The sequence below is a fragment of the Volvox carteri genome (assembly GCF_000143455.1).
Source record: "Volvox carteri f. nagariensis unplaced genomic scaffold VOLCAscaffold_26, whole genome shotgun sequence".
Taxonomy (NCBI): domain Eukaryota; kingdom Viridiplantae; phylum Chlorophyta; class Chlorophyceae; order Chlamydomonadales; family Volvocaceae; genus Volvox; species Volvox carteri.
Genome location: NW_003307569.1, coordinates 1,380,272 through 1,398,282, shown reverse-complemented (window position 1 = coordinate 1,398,282; position 18,011 = coordinate 1,380,272). Strand labels below are relative to the sequence as shown.

The following is an 18,011-nucleotide window of genomic DNA, read 5'->3' as shown; positions in this document are numbered from 1 at the left end:
ATTCGGGCTCCAGCAGCCGCCCCACCTCTCCCTCTGCCTCCGCGGCCAGTGTACGACCAGTCAGCATACTGGACAACATAACGGTGAAACTCCCAGGACCAACCTGGTACGACAAAAGGGGGGAAAGACGAACCACGAACGAGTGAAGCGAACAAAAGGGGGGGTTGGGGGGGGGGGAGGAGGGGGAAACTGGTGGGTAGGAATCTGGGGTGTAGGTGTACGACGTTAACTAACCTTCTTCTTCCGACCCGCACACATACACCAGGCACTACTGGTAGAGCACGGACCATTGCCCTCGGGAGATCCCGGGATCGAGACCTGTCAGCATCGAACATCTTTCCGATGGTGGAAGGTAAAGTGCCCCTAGTTGAGGGACGGTGGTGACCTAGGAATGGAGTTGAGCCGCTGTCGATCCGGCAGATTCCGTTGGATGCTGGTGGTGGGTGCGGAACCTGAGCGATCCACTGAGAAGTTGACTAGGGTGACTGGATGAGGGTGCCCCGAAATACCGGGGAAGGCAGGGTTTCGCAGGGTAGCTGCCACGGGCGAAGATACACCCCCCTGTTTCACACATCATACACATACACATACACACGCACACCTGGCTAGCTGACGACACGGGCGTCACAGTGGGGGGTGGCTGACCCCCGGGACGCCGCCAGGACTCCGCCGCCAGAGCGCTCCACAGCCAGTCAGCACCTGGGTGGCGGCGACGGTACGACAGAAAATAGGGGGTTGCCGGAAAGGGGGGGTAAGACGAAAATCGAACGACTGAAGCTGCTGCCGAGGAAAGTCTGATGCGCCGGAAGGGGAGGGGGAGGGGGAGGGGGAGGGGAAGGGGAAGGGGAGGGGGAGGGGGAGGAAACCCCCCATCCAATTTGGTAAAATCATCCAATTTGGTAAAATCCCCCATCAATTATTTGATTTTTTACAATATAATTATTAAAAATGTTATATATTGTTTTTCATACTTTAAAGTAGGATTGTTATAATGTCATTGCGAGGGTTCTTCCAAACCCCAGCCCCACACCCCCCTCACAACCCAACACACCTACCCACCTACTACACGCGCCCCCACATGCACATCCCAACCCACTTACCCACACAAGCACAAGCACAAGCACCTACCTACCTACCTACCTACCTACCTACCTACCTACATACATACATACAGGCACACACCCCAAGCTCACCCGCTCTTTGCAGCTCTACATGCCGCCTCTGCGCCTCCCGCGGCCTCAGCCCCACGCGCCCCCACATGCCTCCGCCCCCCGCACCACCGCCAACACCGCCAGTGCCGACCTGAAGCGCGTGAAGCAACCAGCGCTGGGCAGCGCCCACCTGCAGTACAGGTTTTCAACCGTACAACCGTACGGCCATTTAGTCGTACAATCCAATCTACGGCTGTAAGAGTATACGCATGCATATCTTGGCAAAAGTTGAGGTAAGACAACAGATCCGCATGGGGTGTAATGACGGGGGAAAGGGGGGGGGGGGGAGAGAAAAAACACATGAGTAGACGTGGAAATACACACACGGCCCCGTACAACGGGTTGGATCACCGGAGGTGTAAGGCTGGGGAGGTTAGGGGAACAGGTCTTGGCGTGTTTTATATCGTACTTGCCTGAAGCTCCGGAGGGGATTGCAGCGGCGGCGGCGGCGGCGGCGGCAATGACGTCGGTGGCGGCACTGGCGGCTGTAGCGGCACCTCCAAATCGTCCCAAGCTACATCCAGCTCCAGAACCCCCACTGGATCCGATTGTACGGCCCAGGGTTGCCAGGGAGCATGAGCGTCCCATGGGTCGGCGTCAGGGAACATGCTAAAGCCGTCATCGCCGATGCCGTGGGCGCCGTACTGGCGGCCGCCACCGCCATCATACTCCCCGACGCCCTCACCAACGTCACGTATGTGCGTCGTCGGGGGTGAGGTCGGCGGCGGCGAGGCGCCGCCGCTGTCGTCACCCCCCAGTGATGCCGCCGCCGCCGCCGATGCCGCCGACGGCGACGGCGACGATGCATGATGCCAAGCATCCAACGGATGCGAGCGGATCCAACGGACGGAGGCAAAGGGCTGTACGGCTTGCTGCTTTTGTTCCGCCGCGGTGGCAGCGGCGCCACCAGCGGATACTGCCGCCGACGCCGTCACGGTACGGCGCGCTGCTGCCGCTGCAGCTGCCGTCGCCCCCCACTTCTCCACTTGCGCTCTCAAACGGGAACTTGGCGGCATCACCCGAAACGTGAAACAGGCGGACCACGTCACATGAATCCCGTCGTACACGCCGTCGTACACGCCACCGCCGCCGCCAGCTGCTGCGGCGTCACCTTCCCCGGCAGGCATGGCGCGTGACGCCTCCATGACCCCTTCCTGCTGCTCTCCCATCTGCTCGCGCCAGGTGGTTGTCGGTGGTTGTCGGTAGTTGATGGCGGTTGGCAATGGTGGCGTTTTGGAGGAAGGGAAAAACACGAATTAGGAAGCACACACGTGCTTATATGTAAATTGGGCCGAAGGTTATTTAAAAAAATGCAAAGTTTGGTTCCTCAACACGGAAAGGGAAAGGTGCCAAAAGCGTGTGAGGACGTGTTCTCTCATTCGCTCTGTGTGTGTTTCATGGGGTGATCTCCCCAACCCCCTAACATTCCCCTCCGGGCCCCTCCCTCCCCAGGCTTTACGGGCCGCCATCCCATTCCCCCCCATCGCATTTGAGCAGGATATTAGATTATTTAATATACAGTTCATCACCTACTCCACCCACCGTTACCCTACCCTCCCCCCCCGTACCATCCCTCCAACCACCTCCAACCACCAGCTAACTTTTTACTTACATTTTTAGCTTATTCAGTTCCCGTCCACGTGCTCAAACGCACCTCTCCCCCCCCCACACACACACACGATCTCCCACCCCCCCTCCATTCACCTGCAATGCCCGTACACACGCCGCTGCTGCGAGGGGGCTGAAGGGCATCAGCTGCTCGGCCAGGGCCCGGAGCTGAGCGGGCAGCTGGGTTAGAGCCTGATCAGGCAACAGCGGCGGGGAGGGCCGGGAATTATATTCTGCTGCAAGGATCTCAAAGGAAAGGAATGGACAAGTAGAGAAAGGGGGAAATGGAGAACGGTGGAAAAGGAAAAAGAAAAAACCGTGTGTGTGTTTGCGTGTGTGTGTATGTATGTATGTGTGTGTGCGTGTCTCGGGTTTGATTATTTTCGTTTCGATTCCTTCCGCAAACCGAAAATATGAAAAAACAACATACAACGAAAAAAATCTAAACGAATCCAGGAAAAATGAGGGAAAAAATAAAAAAAAATAACATGTGAAAGCAGAACTCAAGAGACATTGCGAAAATTAGCGGAAACCCCAAAACATGACCATATTGTAAAAACCTCCAAAAGCAGGACAGACTGATTAAAGTCACCTGCGGCGGGCTGCTGATGTGGACGCTGTCGGTCCGCAAGTGGAGGCACCCCACCCCCCCCAGCACAGCGGCGCCCCAGTACGCGTCACGCAAGCCGTCATGTACGGGCAGTAGCAGGGGGCAGCTGAGGCCCGCGGCGGAGAGGGCCTGAGACGAGGCACCCAGCAGGGAGCCAGCCTCAGTCTCGTCCTGAGGAACGGTTTTAGGGTTTTAGGGTTTTCGCGTTTTAGCGTTTTAAAAGGGGGGGAGGGTTTTTTCAAGGTGGAATTAGAGGTGGAGGGGGGAAGGGGGTAACGAAAGGCCGCACCATATCTCAAACCCAGGTTAAACCCGCATGAAGTTAAAACCCCAAAACCCTTCCCCCAAAATCGTCCCCCCGAAATACATGCATACATACACATGCGAGCTGACCAGGAACTAAGTTGTGGCGCCGTTGATCCGCTAGATTTGGTTGGATGCTGGTGGTGAGTTGCTGAACCCAACGGTTACATTCTGAAGTCGGATGGGGTGAACGGATTAGGGTGCCCCTCTCGCAGGGGAGAGCAGGGAACTGCCTCGGGAAAGGGGGCCGCTGGTGAAGCTATACCACCCTGTAACAACATACATACAAACATACGCCCATACACGGACCCACCCACCAGGATGCGGCGACTGAAACTGGCAGGGTGCAGCAGCAGGAAGGCATCCAGCCCGAACCAGCGCTGCAGTCTGTGCTGGTAGGTGGGTAGCCACCACGGCAGACCCGTGGGTCGGCCGCTGGGCCAAACGGCAGCCAGACGCGCCGACGCGGCGGCGGCAGCGGTAGCGGCGGCGTCACCGGCCCCGCCACCAGCGATGTAACCCGACGGCGCGGCGATCTGCTGCTGCTGCTGTGGCGGCGGCGGCGGCTGTAGCTGGTTCCGTCCTGGCGTTTGCATGCTCGGTTCCATCAGCTGCCCTAGACCGGGCCCCTCCGGCTTCGTTTGCATCTGCTGCTTCACATGCTGCTGCTCACGTTTCGGCTGTGACTGGTGCTTGTGCCCTACGTACCGTGGTGGCACAGCACCGCCGCCGTCGTCACCGCCGTCATCATCGCCCTGGTCCGACTCCACGCCGCCGTCGCCGCCGCCGCTGCTGCGCCGCCCGGATTCGTTAGAATCCTCCAGGTTTGCGAAATCCAGATCCGGTAATTCCGTGTCGTTTACGATGGTGTCGATCCGTGACAGGAGCTCCGTAAGATCCAGATCCACGCCAACCTCCCAACCTGGATCCGCCTCACCGCCGCCGCGGCTGCCGCTACTTCCGTCACCGTCAGCACCTCCAGCAGCTGCAGCAGCGGCGCCACCGGCGCCGCCGCCGTCCCGTGCCGTACCTCTGCCGCCGTCGGCCACCGCGCCGTCGCCATCTGGCGTAAATACCGAAACCCCAACACTCGCCAGAGGTGAGTTAGATTCCAGTCGTACAGCTTCGGGATGTACGGCAGTTCCGCTGCCGGAAGCACGACTCGCAGGCGGTGGTGTGTCGCTGAACGCCGGAGCTCTGCGTCCGCCGCCGCCGCCGCCTTCGGAGACTCTGGCCGCCGCTGCCGCCGCCGCCGCCGCTGAGGCGTCCGCCGCCGCTGGCCTTCCTCCTTTTTCAGTCTGCGCTTGGCGGCCGACGGCTCCGGAGCCTTCATCTGCAGCAGCAGCGGCGGCGGCGGCGGCTGGCGCGGATACGACGGCGCCGGCGGCGGTGCCCGCCGCGGCGGTTGCAGCGGTGGCTGCCACCTCCGCCGCCGTCGGCCGCCTCGGCGTTGACAGCTGCTGCTGCTGCTCACGTGCCGTTGCCTGAGATTGTTGTACAACATGGGACGAGCTGTACGGCGCACTGTTGCCGCCGTTGCGACCTGGGAAGAAATGACGCCGAGCAAGACGACGGTGATGGCCGCGATAGACGTGAGAGGCAGGGAAGGAAAGCCCCTTTTCTACACCGCGTGTATGTGTGTATGTGTGTGCGCGTGTGCGTGTGCGTATGTGTATGTGCATGTGTGTAAGAGTGTGTAAGTATGATGTGTGAAACAGGGGGGTGTATCTTCGCCCGTGGCAGCTACCCTGCGAAACCTTGCCTTCCCCGGTATTTCGGGACACCCTCATCCAGTCACCCTAGTCAACTTCTCAGTGGATCGCGCTCAGGTTCCGCACCCACCACCAGCATCCAACGGAATCTGCCGGGTCGACAGCGGCCCAACTCCATTCCGGGTCGGCTCGCAGGTTAACTTTATCCCAGGTCACCACCGTCCATCAACTAGGGGCGCAATGCCTTCCACCATCGGAAGGACTTTTGACCCTAACGGGTATCGATCCCGGGATCTCCCGGGGGCAATGGTCGCGCGTGTACGTACGTATGTATGTGTGTATCTCCACTATCCAGGTTAACCTCGAGGGGGGGAAGGGGGTCGACTAGGCCCTTTTCTTCCCATTTCTGTCCGCACCCCCCCTCCCCCCTTCCCCCCTCCCCCCCGCCCCTAAAACATAAACAAGCACACAGATACCCACACACATACACATACACACGTACCTAGGGCCAGTGCCGTGGGCAGATGGAGCTGCAGAATGTACGGCTCCCGTCTCCAGGGGAGCCTGTACGACATTCAAGCAGAATGTCGTTAAGGTGTCTCTTGGGAAAACAACCGGGGGAGGAGGTAACGATGACACTTTCAGACTGAGCTCGCATTGGGCACGTTGGCATGCAAAACCCGCACGCGCCGGTATGGGGCCCACAACCCCCTCGACCCCACCCGCGCACCCGTTACTTGACTAAACTACGTGTACTGCAGACCTGTACGGCAATAACCAACACGCGCTCCTGTGGACTGTTCCCTCTCATTTCTTTCCCCCCACCCACCCCAAAGCCTCCCCAAAGCCTAATCACAGACAATCAGACAGACAGACAGGCGGACGGACAGACGGACGGACAGACAGATTTACCTGTGTTGCAGACTTGCCACCACCTTTACTTGGCTGGGCTGCTCTTTGATGCGAGCTCGGTAGCCGCGATGGATAATCTCCGCGAGGCCTGGGTCGTTGGTTCAGTTGGTGGTTCAGTTGGTGGTTCAGTTGATGGTTCAGTTGATGGTTCAGTTGGGGGTTCAGTTGGGGGTTCAGTTGGGGGTCAAGAGACAACACGCCATAACCGGTTCATGGCGGGGTTGCGTCGCAACAGCAGCAGCACCACCACCACAACCACCACCGTCATAGCTACACGCGTACGACACAACCCGGGGTTTTGAATCTTTCTCCTGGGGGCCCCCTGCTGTCGTACACAGATACATTCCACCACCTTAAAAATATAAGCCGCATTATGCGTTCTGCGTTCGTGCAAGGGGGGTAGTGGTTTACAGTGAGGCGCATCACACCTCACTCGGGGATGAGTGCGAGGCGGCGATGCGGGTGTTGGCGGTTACGGTGGTGGTTACGGTGGTGGTAACGGTGGTGGTTACGGTGGTGGAGATCCTAGGCGGGGTTAGGGATCGCTAAATCCAGGTGGTTGTGCCCAGGGGAGATGTCAAGCACGCCGGGCCAAGTCAGGAGGAGCTGAACGGCGGTACTTTGGCCTATCGGGAAGCTCCACAGGACATGTTGTTTTGTTTTTTGTTGTTTATAAAGGGGACATGAATCTTGAAAAAAATTTTGCGCACGGGAAAGGGGTTGAAGTAAGGGATGGGTACATGGGATGTCGTTGCGACCGGCTGTGCATGCCTAACTGAGGACAACAGCTATGTATGTTGCATTGAATTGGTATCACCTGTACGCTGCCATGATACGAGGGTTTGCTCGACAGCAGCCGCAAACCTGGGCAACGGAAATGGTGGTTTGGTCCAGAATACAGACAACACGACCGAAAGTTTTCTTGAATTGAGGTTTTCCTTCGTTACTGATTTCACCTTTCGAGCTTGGAGGCCAGAGTGTAGTCATGGAACTGGTCGTCAGGCCTCATGGCAACTCTTCCAGCCTCAAGTTAGGCGGCAACGCTCCTCATAAGGTTACTTTCAAATATTTATGCTTCATGAATTTATTAAAAAAGGCGGGCCAAAGCCCTACCCTAAATCATGAGTAAGGAACAGCCTTTACGCAAGCTCCATTCTCGGACTGTGAGGACTGGAGTAAGCAGAGCTAGTAGGGACAGCTCGTAAGCAGTAAGTAACGTGGCCTGAGACAACTCGTAAGGCCATCTTTTCCCACCTCCAAGACAGTTCCGGCAACCGACTAATCACGTACGCAGTACATAAGCCCAAACCGCCCGAGGCACCGAGTACTGGCAGACTTCATGATTGCCTTATAACATACAATCTGAGGGCTCGTGATTGTCAGGCCAAGCCGCTGAGGAGCCCCGAGCTGTACGGGACTAGCCCGGAGCCACCCAGGGACTGGTTGCTGAATAAAAAAATGCGTAGTCGATGGCTCGATACCGCTTTCTACGGCTTTAATATGCCAGGCCTTGGGGCCCTGTGATGCCAGAGTCAGGCAGACAGAGCTAGACGGCCCACGAGTGTGCAGGGCTTCCTGTGATACCATTGTACAGATACGTTAACCGCAGTCCCGCACATAGGATGGGTTCAATGACAGGAGAAACGAATCTGGCGCGATTCCGGCGCGCAGCAGCAGCAGCGCAAAGTTTACTTCGTTCACTTCTATGCTTAGTGCGTGCGACTGTAGGTAAAGTGGTACTGGTAGCGCGCCGCGTGACCGCATCCCTGTCCCTGCCACATGCCCAAAACTATAGTCTAAACCCCACCCAAACAGACCACGACCCCAAGCACATACAAAAAAGAAAAGCACTTGCTGCGACTCAGGTCGCCCAGCCTAGGGATCACACTCTCCCGTTACCCCCTGGAGACTGCCAGCGGGAGAGCACAACACAGATTTATTTATATTGACAACTTCCACTCGGTGTGCTGGTTTTTACGAGGTGGGGTGAGGTGGGGTCTACAGGGCGCCTCAGAAAAGGCGATTCAGAGGGATGCAGGGACGCAGAAAGGCACACACACACCCATTCGGAGGCTGTCTGAATTGAGAATGGTGATGCATTTGTGGTGAATGTGCACTTCCGTTATTACGCTCTCCCATTATTACATTGAACCGTCCACAGCCAGCGTCCCCCCACACGAGCCAGCTCCCCCTCAGGAGCACTGGCCTAGGTGCACTGGCCGCGCATGAAATCTCCCCAACCCCCCAACGCATATCGCCGGGGCGGCCCCTCAGCGAGATGGCGTTTATGGCGTTGGGGAACGGAACTTACAGTAGACGCGTAAAAGCAGCAATGTATATTCCAGCAGCGAACAACGTACAATACCTACACTACGATATGTATGAACTGTTGTTTTCATTCTTCATCATCATCTTCATCTTCTCCTTCGTCGTCTTCTTCCTCCTCGGCTAAACGTGCGCCTCAAAAACTTCGTCTTGAGAATGTTCTCATTTGGGGGAATAGTGAAATCAAATGTAACGGAATGGAATGTACGGCTTTAAAGCGACAATAACGATCCTTCCCGCCCCTCACACTCCCAGCATCAGGCGGGTGCCACACAACCGTCACACTGACTTACTGACTTACCGACTGACTTACTGACTGACTCCACTTACTGCTCTCTTCAGGCCGCTCCCCCCCCGGGGCCCCAATCACACCTATAGCGGTTCCTCTGGTGCCTACCGCTGAGCGATACATAAATGGGATGTTCATCACATTTCATGATCCGTTCACACATTCCGCATTAGTCAAACAGCTGCAGTTGCAGTAATAGCAGGGCGTGGTAGGGGTAGGGGTGGTAGGGGTAGGGGTAGTAGGGGTAGGGGTGGTAGGGGTAGGGGTAGTAGGGGTAGGGGTGGTAGGGGTAGGGGTGGGGGTAGTAGGGGGAGGGGGGGGATAACAGCCAACACCCCGATACCGGCGGGGCAGCTGCAGGGCCGCACTCAGTACGGGGGCCCCCTCAGAGGCCACCTCGGGAGGCAGCAATTCCAAATTCCAAACCACGTTGGCGTGCGTTCACAACAAAATCTCACACATACACACACCCATACACACCGCCACTTCACGGCGTCCGCCACATAACCGCCAAAATAGTGGGGGGTAGAAGTATCACGACCACCACCACCATCACCACTACCATCACCATCACCATCATCATCATCATCATCATCACGATCACCATCACATCACCACCACCACCATCATCATCATTATCACGACTGCCTGAAGGAACTTTGAACACTTTTTGGCACACCATGCCAGGCATGCCAGGCATGCCAGGCATGCCAGGCAGAAGCTGCGTACTGCAACGTACTGAAACGGAACACAGGAAGGCCACGCGACGTACTGCCGTTGCCAGCATCGCCGTACTGCCATATTGATGTCGTACTGCCGTACTTTTGCTATATGGAATGGATTACTGACATTTCAGTTCCGTCCTCCGAATCTCCCTCCCCAACTTCACGGGGTTGCTCATCAGTGCTCCATTAGCAGTTCCCCTTCCACCTCATAGCCATCCTCATACACGTCACCATGTACGGCAGAGGGGGGCCCGGCACGAGCCAGCAGCTTCACCGCCCGGGGGTGCCTGTTGGTGTGTGTGTGGGGGGGGGGCGGGGGCCGGGGGCCGGGGGGGAAAGTCAGGGGTTGGTTCGGCGAGGCGGCAACAAAAGACTTACAGCACGAAACACACACTCGCCTGAACTTTCTGGCGAATGTTTCCGATAGCTCGATAGCGCACAGTACGCGACATGGTACGGCATCACGACAATGTAGTACGGCACAGTACGACATCTCACACTCACCGCACGACGTCCTTATCGATGCCTCGTGGCAGCTCGGCCTCCTGGATACGACGGCCCTCCAGGTGCTGCCAGGCTGTGTGCTTCGACCCGTCGACGTCCCGCAGAGCCAGCCAGACGTTGCATCCGCCCTTCATACCGCCACCCACCCCGAGCTGGAGCACGCGCTGCAACCATAATGTTGTTGTTGTTATTGGGGCCAATCTAGGCTTAGGGCTGTCTTAGCGGCTCAATTGGTTTCAGGGTTTTGGGAGGGTTCTTTCTCCAGGGTCATTTTTCGGAATTTAGGCGGAGCACAAGCATAAGCAGCAGTTAGGGGAACTTGGAGATGTGGGGAAAATTGCGGGGGGGTGAGGTGGGGAGGTGAGATGAGGTGGGTTGGAGGGGAGGCGCGGGTTTGGGTAGGGTGCAATTTCCTGGAGTGTGTGTGTGTGGGGGGGGGGGGAGGCGCGGGTTTTGGCGACCGCGGGTGGTGGTCCTCCTGGTGGATTCTTCCTTTCCACAAATCTTATTACCGAGAGAGAGAGAGTCTCTCTGGAGGTTTCGAATAACTCAAAACATGTTTTGTATATAGCTCCGACCTACGACCTACGACCCACTGACTGCTACGAGGGCGTTCATCAGATCGGCCCTCCTCCCTCCCTCCTTCAACACGCCACACCCGTCACTTCATCATTCTCCCCCGGGCCCTCTCTGCCACTGGTCTACCATCGTCGACTCCTCTTCCTCACCTCGCCCTTCTTCACGCCCTCGCACGCCTCCGTGTAGCCGAGTGCATACCATGTCGTACTAGAGCTGGTGTTCCCGTACCTGTACGACAAATGTACGGATGTACGAGCAAGCAAAGGTAAATGCTCGCAGGGATAGCGCATCGAATGGAGAACAGTGTACGTCATGGTAAGATTCAAAATGTTGCTACACACACATATACACACACAACCCCACACACACACACATACACACACACACACACACCCCACACACACGGCGGCTGGAACTATTTATGTGCAACACATAGCGCTAATGTATATGGGCCGTACAATAGGCCGCATTACAATAGCCGCCCGTACGGATTGCTTGTACAAATCCCGTACTACTTACTCCCGGAGCGCCGCGAAGGAGGGGATCATGCAAGATGCCGGCAGGTTGAGCCCCTCCTGGAGCCCTTTGATCACCGCGTAGCCACCTGGGGGTGCGGGGGGGAGGGGGGGACCGCGTGTTTTAGGTGTGTGTGTGTGTGTGTGTTTGGAAGGGGGGAAGGGGCGTGGTTTGGGAGGGGGGATAAAGCAAGTAGAAACCGGACTCCCGGCGGATGAAGGGAGGAGGAGGGCAGAGTGCGTGTCTGTATGTATGTTTGTCTTGCATAGACGTGTTCCTAGGTGGCTGGACCGCCCAGTCCGCGGATCTTTTCAAGTTAGGAAGATCCCACGTCCGCCTTCCCGCCCTTCCCCCCCTAATCCCTGGGCCAGGCAGGGCTCCTGTGCGGACCCCACGTGGAACCCTGTCGGGGGTTTTAGATCGGTGGGTTTTCCTGACACGTTACCCCCCCGTACGACCCTGCCGTACACGCACCCGCGTGCACCAGAAAGTGGTTGATACAGCGTGTGTAGTCCGGACGGTACGGCGGCAGCTGCTGACCTAGCAGTCGTGAACGGACCATGTGTACGGCAGCCTCGCCGTACTGGGCCCAAGTCATGATCTGCGAGGGGGGCAGGGATTTGCGGGTGGGGGGTTCGGGGACACGGGGCCCTGTGGGGTGCTTTGCTTGGTTGTTTGGAGGACTTCCCCCCCCCGGGGCGTTACAGCTTTCAAATTGAGAGCTGTTTTGTAGTTCAGAGGCTCTCAAGCACTGTGGAGGCCACAAGGATGTGTGTGTTTTGTATGTAGGAAACATGAACGGTTTTGCCTCCTAGCGGAACGGCGTGTACGAATTATACATGTACGAAAATGGGCATCGCATGTACGAGCTATGCTTTGCGTCATGTCGTACGGTTACCTTTGGTGTGATGTCCTTGAGCACATCTTCGATTACCTGGGGGGATTGGGGTATAGGGAGGGGGAGAAGCGGGGCAACGTCGAGGTGGATTAGCAGGGTATGGCAGAAACGGGTGAGCATGCGCCGGCCATATTTTGTGGCGCTGTACAAGCCGTACACGTACCTTCCCTGCCTCGCCGATGATGTCTTTGGACAGGTAGATGCCGTTGATGCCCTCGGCGTCGGGGCCCCAGTGCATGGACCTGCATATGACCACCGCCGTGCGAGCGAGAAATTCAAATTTTCGCGCCTAAAATTCAAACTTAAATTCAAATTGATTGATTTCCCCATACCATTGCTATAGCGAATTAAAGCTCGCATTTCGCGTTTCATAGTTGTCCGTTGGGTTATCAGTTATAAAATGGAAAACCAAATCGAAACTCTTTTACAGTTGGACAGGTAACAATTTCTCGCGCAGTTTCGCGACCAACACACGACGAACCAACCTGTACGCCCGATCGCGAGCACCCGCATGTGTCCGGGTGGCGCGCTCCAGTCGGTACTTGGCCGCGCGCCCCGCACCGGGCTTATTGCTGAAGAGCACCGCAGTCGCCCCCATCCTGCAGTGGTGGTCGACATTGCCAAAATAAGACACACCTCAGAACCAGAACTCCCAACCCTTGCCGACAGACGGCGGATGGACACACGCGGACATACATACAGATATAGACAAAAGCCCCCAGTTTGGAGACATCCCGCCGGCATTTGCAAGAGCGAGCCTAATTAAGAGGGTCCCGTACAGCCGTACAGCAACCATAATCTTCTTGTACTACAATATTTTATGAAAAGTTTATTGCCTCTATACCTGAAGATGGCATTGGCCACCATGCGCGCCTTATCCTTGCCGGGATATGCGCAGTACGACACGATCTCGCTGCAAATGAAGAGCAGGTTGCTGTTGGGGCGAGCCTTCGGGACGCGGGATGACGATTTGGGAGGCAGGGAAGAGGTGGCATGTAAGAGGGATTCCGCGGGATTGGGGGGTGGGTGGGTGGGGAAATACGGGGTTGAGGAGGGTAGGGAGGTCGCGAAGGAACTCCTTCTTTAGGGAGCATTTTCCCTTTTTAAGGAATACCTGACATGATATGATGTTTGTACACGTCCTGCTGGACATCATTCTCAATTTCCCCCCATTTTAAAAAGGACAATACACATACACACGACACTGGGCCCGCAGAAACCTACAAAATGTGCACACGAACACATATGTAGACAGAATAAATACATAATATAGATACATAACAAATGCACGTATTTACGGACACGCTTTGTCTGCCTTATCTCCATCCCCCTCACATAAATGGGCAACACAATACACATACATACATGCAGACATACACACCTGCAACATGTCCCGCACGAGATTGATTGCGATGGTGCCATTGGCGCAGCCCATACCGCCCAGGTGGTACGACTGTACGTCTGAACGCATCTTGTAATGGTTGACCACCATAGACGCCATGCTGCAGCGGTGTGTGAGGTGGCATGTGAGGTGATGAGCGGGTCGGGTTGACTACTTTGTTCTTCTTCTTCCCCTAAAGGGGAACTTTAGTTAGTTTAGGGGAACTAAAGGGGGTGAACCGAAGGGGAAGACGTCAAGGTTTTGAAATGTCGTGGCGGTGTTGGCGATTCGTGGCACCCGGGGCAAAAGCTACACTATGATAGGACGGTCAAAATCTGGGCCGGTGAGTGTAAGTGGAGTGTACGGGCGGACAGGAATGGAAATGAGTGGGGTGGCTGCCGAGGTGGAGCTTAGCAGGTAGTGCCGTAATCCGATGTAACGGTGATGTGGGGAATCCGCAACCAACAACCAGCAACCGACTCGGTGCACTTGCTGTACAGGTACATCGGACTTAGGATTCCGATCCCTAGGTGGGGATTGGGGGGATTTCCCTTTCAACGGAAGCGCCGCTGTGTTTAAATGCTCAAAAACTGTTCTACATAACAGAAAAAGCATGCCAACGGACAGGCATGCTGGCTGGCGAGAACTAAGAGAACTTGTGACCATCTTTGGCCGTGAGATGATGCCGGGGAGGTCCTGGCAAGGTTTTTGCGTTGTCGTACATGTCGTACATGTACGCCGTACCTCGGCGTGGGGCAGAAGATGGAGTTTGTGGTGATGAGGATGTCAATGTCCTGGGGCTGTGCTCCGGTGCGCCCGAACAGCTCGTCGGCGGCGCCGTACATCACTTGCCGTGCCTCATCCAACGCCGCATTAATGTCCATTTTTGGCTGCTGTACATGGCAGGGGTGCACTGCAGGCGGCAGATACGTGGTCTCGGCGCTGAGGCCGCTTTTAAGCAGGACCTTCCACAGGAACTCCTTCACCTCGTCCGAATACATGTTCCTTGTACGGCAAATCGAGGACGAGGAGGAGGAGGAAGGCAAGAAGGGAGGGAAGGAGAGGAGGTGGGTAGAACGCCTGGCAGGTGAGGCAGGCAAGGCGGTGAGTGACGAAGGACCTGCGCGTGGTTGATGGAATGCGTGTGGGAGTGGGTTGGGCAGACGGGCGTGAATGATGGGGTGAATGCAAGGGAAAAAAGGGGCGAATGGAGTCGTATCAGACACGAAAGCATTATTATTATGAACCCGAAACACGCACATACATAATTACATACATACACACACATACTTTCGATGCCCTCGATGTTCGTTATCAGGTCCCCCCACCACCTAGTCACCCTTCGCCACCGCAACGCGAAACGCCCTGGGACATCGCTCACTCTTTTAATATCCACGCATCTACTTGAAAGTCCAAGCAGCTACGTCCAGCTACAATTTCATTGGAAAATACTAACGCCACATCGCTGGTGATTACGCGAAGAGCTCACTTTGCTGAAGCTATTCTCCAGGATACCACTGTCAGCATTTCCCTCATCACGGATCCAAAAATCATCATACACACATACACACATACACACATACGTACACATATATACGTGTATACGTACATACATACATACATGCGCACACAGAGCTCGTCCATTATTTCCTTTAATGACCCTGTGTTCATTTCACCCTGTGTTCAATTCACCCTGTGTTCAAAGACCACAAAGACTACAGTGTCTCCAAAGCACCCTTATACGCACTCCCTTCCTCCGCCTACCAATCCCTGCCGGCGTTCTCCACTTCGGCTGCCACCACCTTGAACTCGTTAGGTGGCTTGTAGCAGGCAAAGTCGACCAGGTACACGGGCTGGCATTGAAAGGCGCCCTGTAGTCCGATGTAGCAGTATGTATGTATTTATGTAGGTAGGTAGGTAGGTGTGGAGGGGAAGGGGAAGGGGGACGAATGTGGAGGGGGGCTGATGTTTTACCTGGGGGGGCCCCCGGCTGGGTTTTTGTGGCGCTGAGCTAGGTGGGCCAGACTTTGGGGGATTAGGTTGATAGGAGGAGTTTTATTTTAACTAGTTATCTACTGATGAAGTCATGTATGTAACAATGAGGATTGTTCCTCGATCACCCAACCCCTGTCAAACCCCGAATCAATTTAAACCCGCATCAACCCCCAGGTATATCAGCTGCGTCTAAGAGCTCATGTCCACCGGGGGCGCTCCTAGAGCTCCATCCGCTTCTCCAATCCGGTTTTATTGAAAGTTGTGATGGATTGGTACGACACAATGCGCCTTGCACCATGTGCTGTCCTTCCGGCACATGGCAATGCAACATGGCGTTTATTGACTGACTCGTATTTGAACGTAAATACGGGAAAATACTTTATTTTTTAAGTCGAGATCTTTATATGGAAGTTGGCTTTTCAATGTTTCACTCACCAAGAGATTGGGCATCGCTGAAGACGCGACCTGCAGCAGCGTCGACGCCATGGAGGGCTTGCTTGAAGCAGCCATGCCGTATCTTCCTTTGCTCCTGTACGACAACTGTACGACTGAAATGTGCGCAGGAGACAAGACGCTTGCCAGGTGAGCTGACCGTTGGAGTAGTGTGTCGGGTAGTAGGCTAGCCCTGGGCTGCTACTGCTGTGGCTGCTACCGCTGCTGCTTCCTGTTTTGGCAACGTGCAGTGCCCGAGTGCAACCTGCTATGTGATTCGTTTTGCTCTCTTTAGGGCGCGCTCCAGTTTCTTGGCGATTGCTCGTGTAGTGGTTCTTACCAACAAAAACCTTGGTCCTAATGGAGGGGTAAAATACCCTATAGGTAGGATGACGGCCCGGTTCAGTCAGCCTAATAAGGCAATATGGTCTCTGGGCCTCCGGCTTCTAAAAATAAATAAAGTCGTTTATGGAGATTCAAAGTACTGAAGGGGAGCTGAGCAGGGAAGGTTGAGGATACCAGAGCGCTGTACATCGCCTGTCGAGACCTGCAGAGCCGATATGACGGCGTTGGTGGTTTAATTAGTTGGGTTTTGACTGGTGGTGTGTGACAGACGACTGTCTAAATGGACCTCTCTGCTTGATGTCGCCAGTCACGCCTTGTAGCTGGAGCGCCCGCCACCATTTTCATTTCTCTTTCCTTGTGTGTGAAAGAAAACCTTGCAATACTATATATAAAACGCCTTTCTAATATAGAAACAAAAGAACGCGTAAAATTGCATCAACCGGCGCAAAACCTGCGCACAAAAAACTTAGACCCCCTCCCTCACATTCTTTCCCACGCCCCAAACTACATAAATAGGCCTTACTCGCAATACAATTAACCGCCAAGTTCTCTCCTCGGTAACAAAAAGTCGTTTTGTGGCTTTCGAAGCTCAACCCCAGGAGTCTAGATTTCTGCCCCAAGACACTCTCCACCAGCAAGCAACGTACCACCATTGCTGCTGCTGCTGCTGCAGCCCTAGAGCATCTAGGTCCTCCTGATCATCACTGAACTCCGGCTGGCCGCGAGAAGCACACACCCAAGGGGGGTCTGCACGCCCACGCGCACCACCGCCTGCGACACTGCCTGCCTGCCTTATTTGCATCGAAAAAGGCAGCGGCTGGCGGTTCGCTTCCCCGGAAGACGCCGCTGCTATCTCTCATCGTGGCCAAGGCCAAAATTAAACAAACCAGAGCCCGCTTTGAAACAAAAGCACGCGTATCGGAACACACTCTCACGCTGCAAGGTCGCACTAGTCGCGGCTGCCACAGCGGGGTGTTACAGTGGGGGATCGCGGCACCAACAGACCGTGCACTTTGAAAGCGACGTGGCCTGGCAGCCCTCTGGTGGCACCCGCGCGACAGACATATATACTCAAACAACGGTAATCCAGCCATATGATAAAATCCCCTTTTTTTCGCTTCTCTGTGCTCTTTTCGCAGCATCAGCAGTAGCAGCAGCAGCAGTAGCAGCAGCAGCAGTAGCAGCAGCAGCAGCAGCAGCAGCAGCAGTAGCAGCAGCAGCAGCCAGCGAAACGGAAGGCGACTCCAGATAGGATGCCTTGCAGCCCACCCTTTCAGGACCATTCTGAATGAGTCACGACCCCTGTAGAGACATACATACATACATACATACATACATACATACATACATACATACATACATACATACATACATACATACATACATACATACATACATACATACATACATACATACAAAGAAATATGCATTCATACATTTATACAATTACTGCTCATCTATTCACGTGACCTTCGTGCAGCAGCAATTATTAGCCCGGAAACCTCCATGTAGCCAATCTACATCTGCGGCCTGAGCTCCACCGGCTCTCGTTCCCCTTTAGGAGAGGAAGAAGAAGTCTCTTCCCCTTCAGGGGGGGCTCATCCATGCACTCCACATCCACATGCCGTGTCACATAGAACTGTACTGTAGCCCAGTCCAGTCCAGT

At 55.4% G+C, this 18,011-nt stretch overlaps 2 protein-coding genes across 2 annotated transcripts in view; both read right to left on the bottom strand.

The window, feature by feature from the left end:
- The window catches only part of VOLCADRAFT_92551 (uncharacterized protein), a gene marked incomplete at both ends in the record, with an annotated part of 14,287 nt that extends 6,922 nt beyond the window's left edge, over positions 1 to 7,365 (bottom strand). Inside the window, 13 exons of the mRNA XM_002951862.1 lie at positions 26 to 103; positions 235 to 318; positions 602 to 699; positions 1,194 to 1,302; positions 1,751 to 2,380; positions 2,916 to 3,011; positions 3,412 to 3,600; positions 4,050 to 4,717; positions 5,207 to 5,275; positions 5,947 to 6,008; positions 6,357 to 6,444; positions 7,174 to 7,220; positions 7,313 to 7,365. Coding sequence (XP_002951908.1) covers positions 26 to 103; positions 235 to 318; positions 602 to 699; positions 1,194 to 1,302; positions 1,751 to 2,380; positions 2,916 to 3,011; positions 3,412 to 3,600; positions 4,050 to 4,717; positions 5,207 to 5,275; positions 5,947 to 6,008; positions 6,357 to 6,444; positions 7,174 to 7,220; positions 7,313 to 7,365 — 2,271 coding nt within the window. The remainder of the gene's footprint in view (positions 1 to 25; positions 104 to 234; positions 319 to 601; positions 700 to 1,193; positions 1,303 to 1,750; positions 2,381 to 2,915; positions 3,012 to 3,411; positions 3,601 to 4,049; positions 4,718 to 5,206; positions 5,276 to 5,946; positions 6,009 to 6,356; positions 6,445 to 7,173; positions 7,221 to 7,312) is intronic.
- A 2,830-nt stretch (positions 7,366 to 10,195) lies between these two features.
- On the bottom strand, positions 10,196 to 14,574 carry VOLCADRAFT_61822 (uncharacterized protein; the record flags this gene model as incomplete). Its single annotated transcript, XM_002951861.1, has 9 exons — positions 10,196 to 10,363; positions 10,928 to 11,006; positions 11,298 to 11,382; positions 11,769 to 11,895; positions 12,341 to 12,434; positions 12,663 to 12,791; positions 13,037 to 13,140; positions 13,574 to 13,694; positions 14,318 to 14,574. The coding sequence occupies 9 exons, from the start codon at positions 14,572 to 14,574 to the stop codon at positions 10,196 to 10,198; spliced, it is 1,164 nt and encodes a 387-aa protein (XP_002951907.1).
- Between the last annotated feature and the right edge of the window lie 3,437 nt (positions 14,575 to 18,011).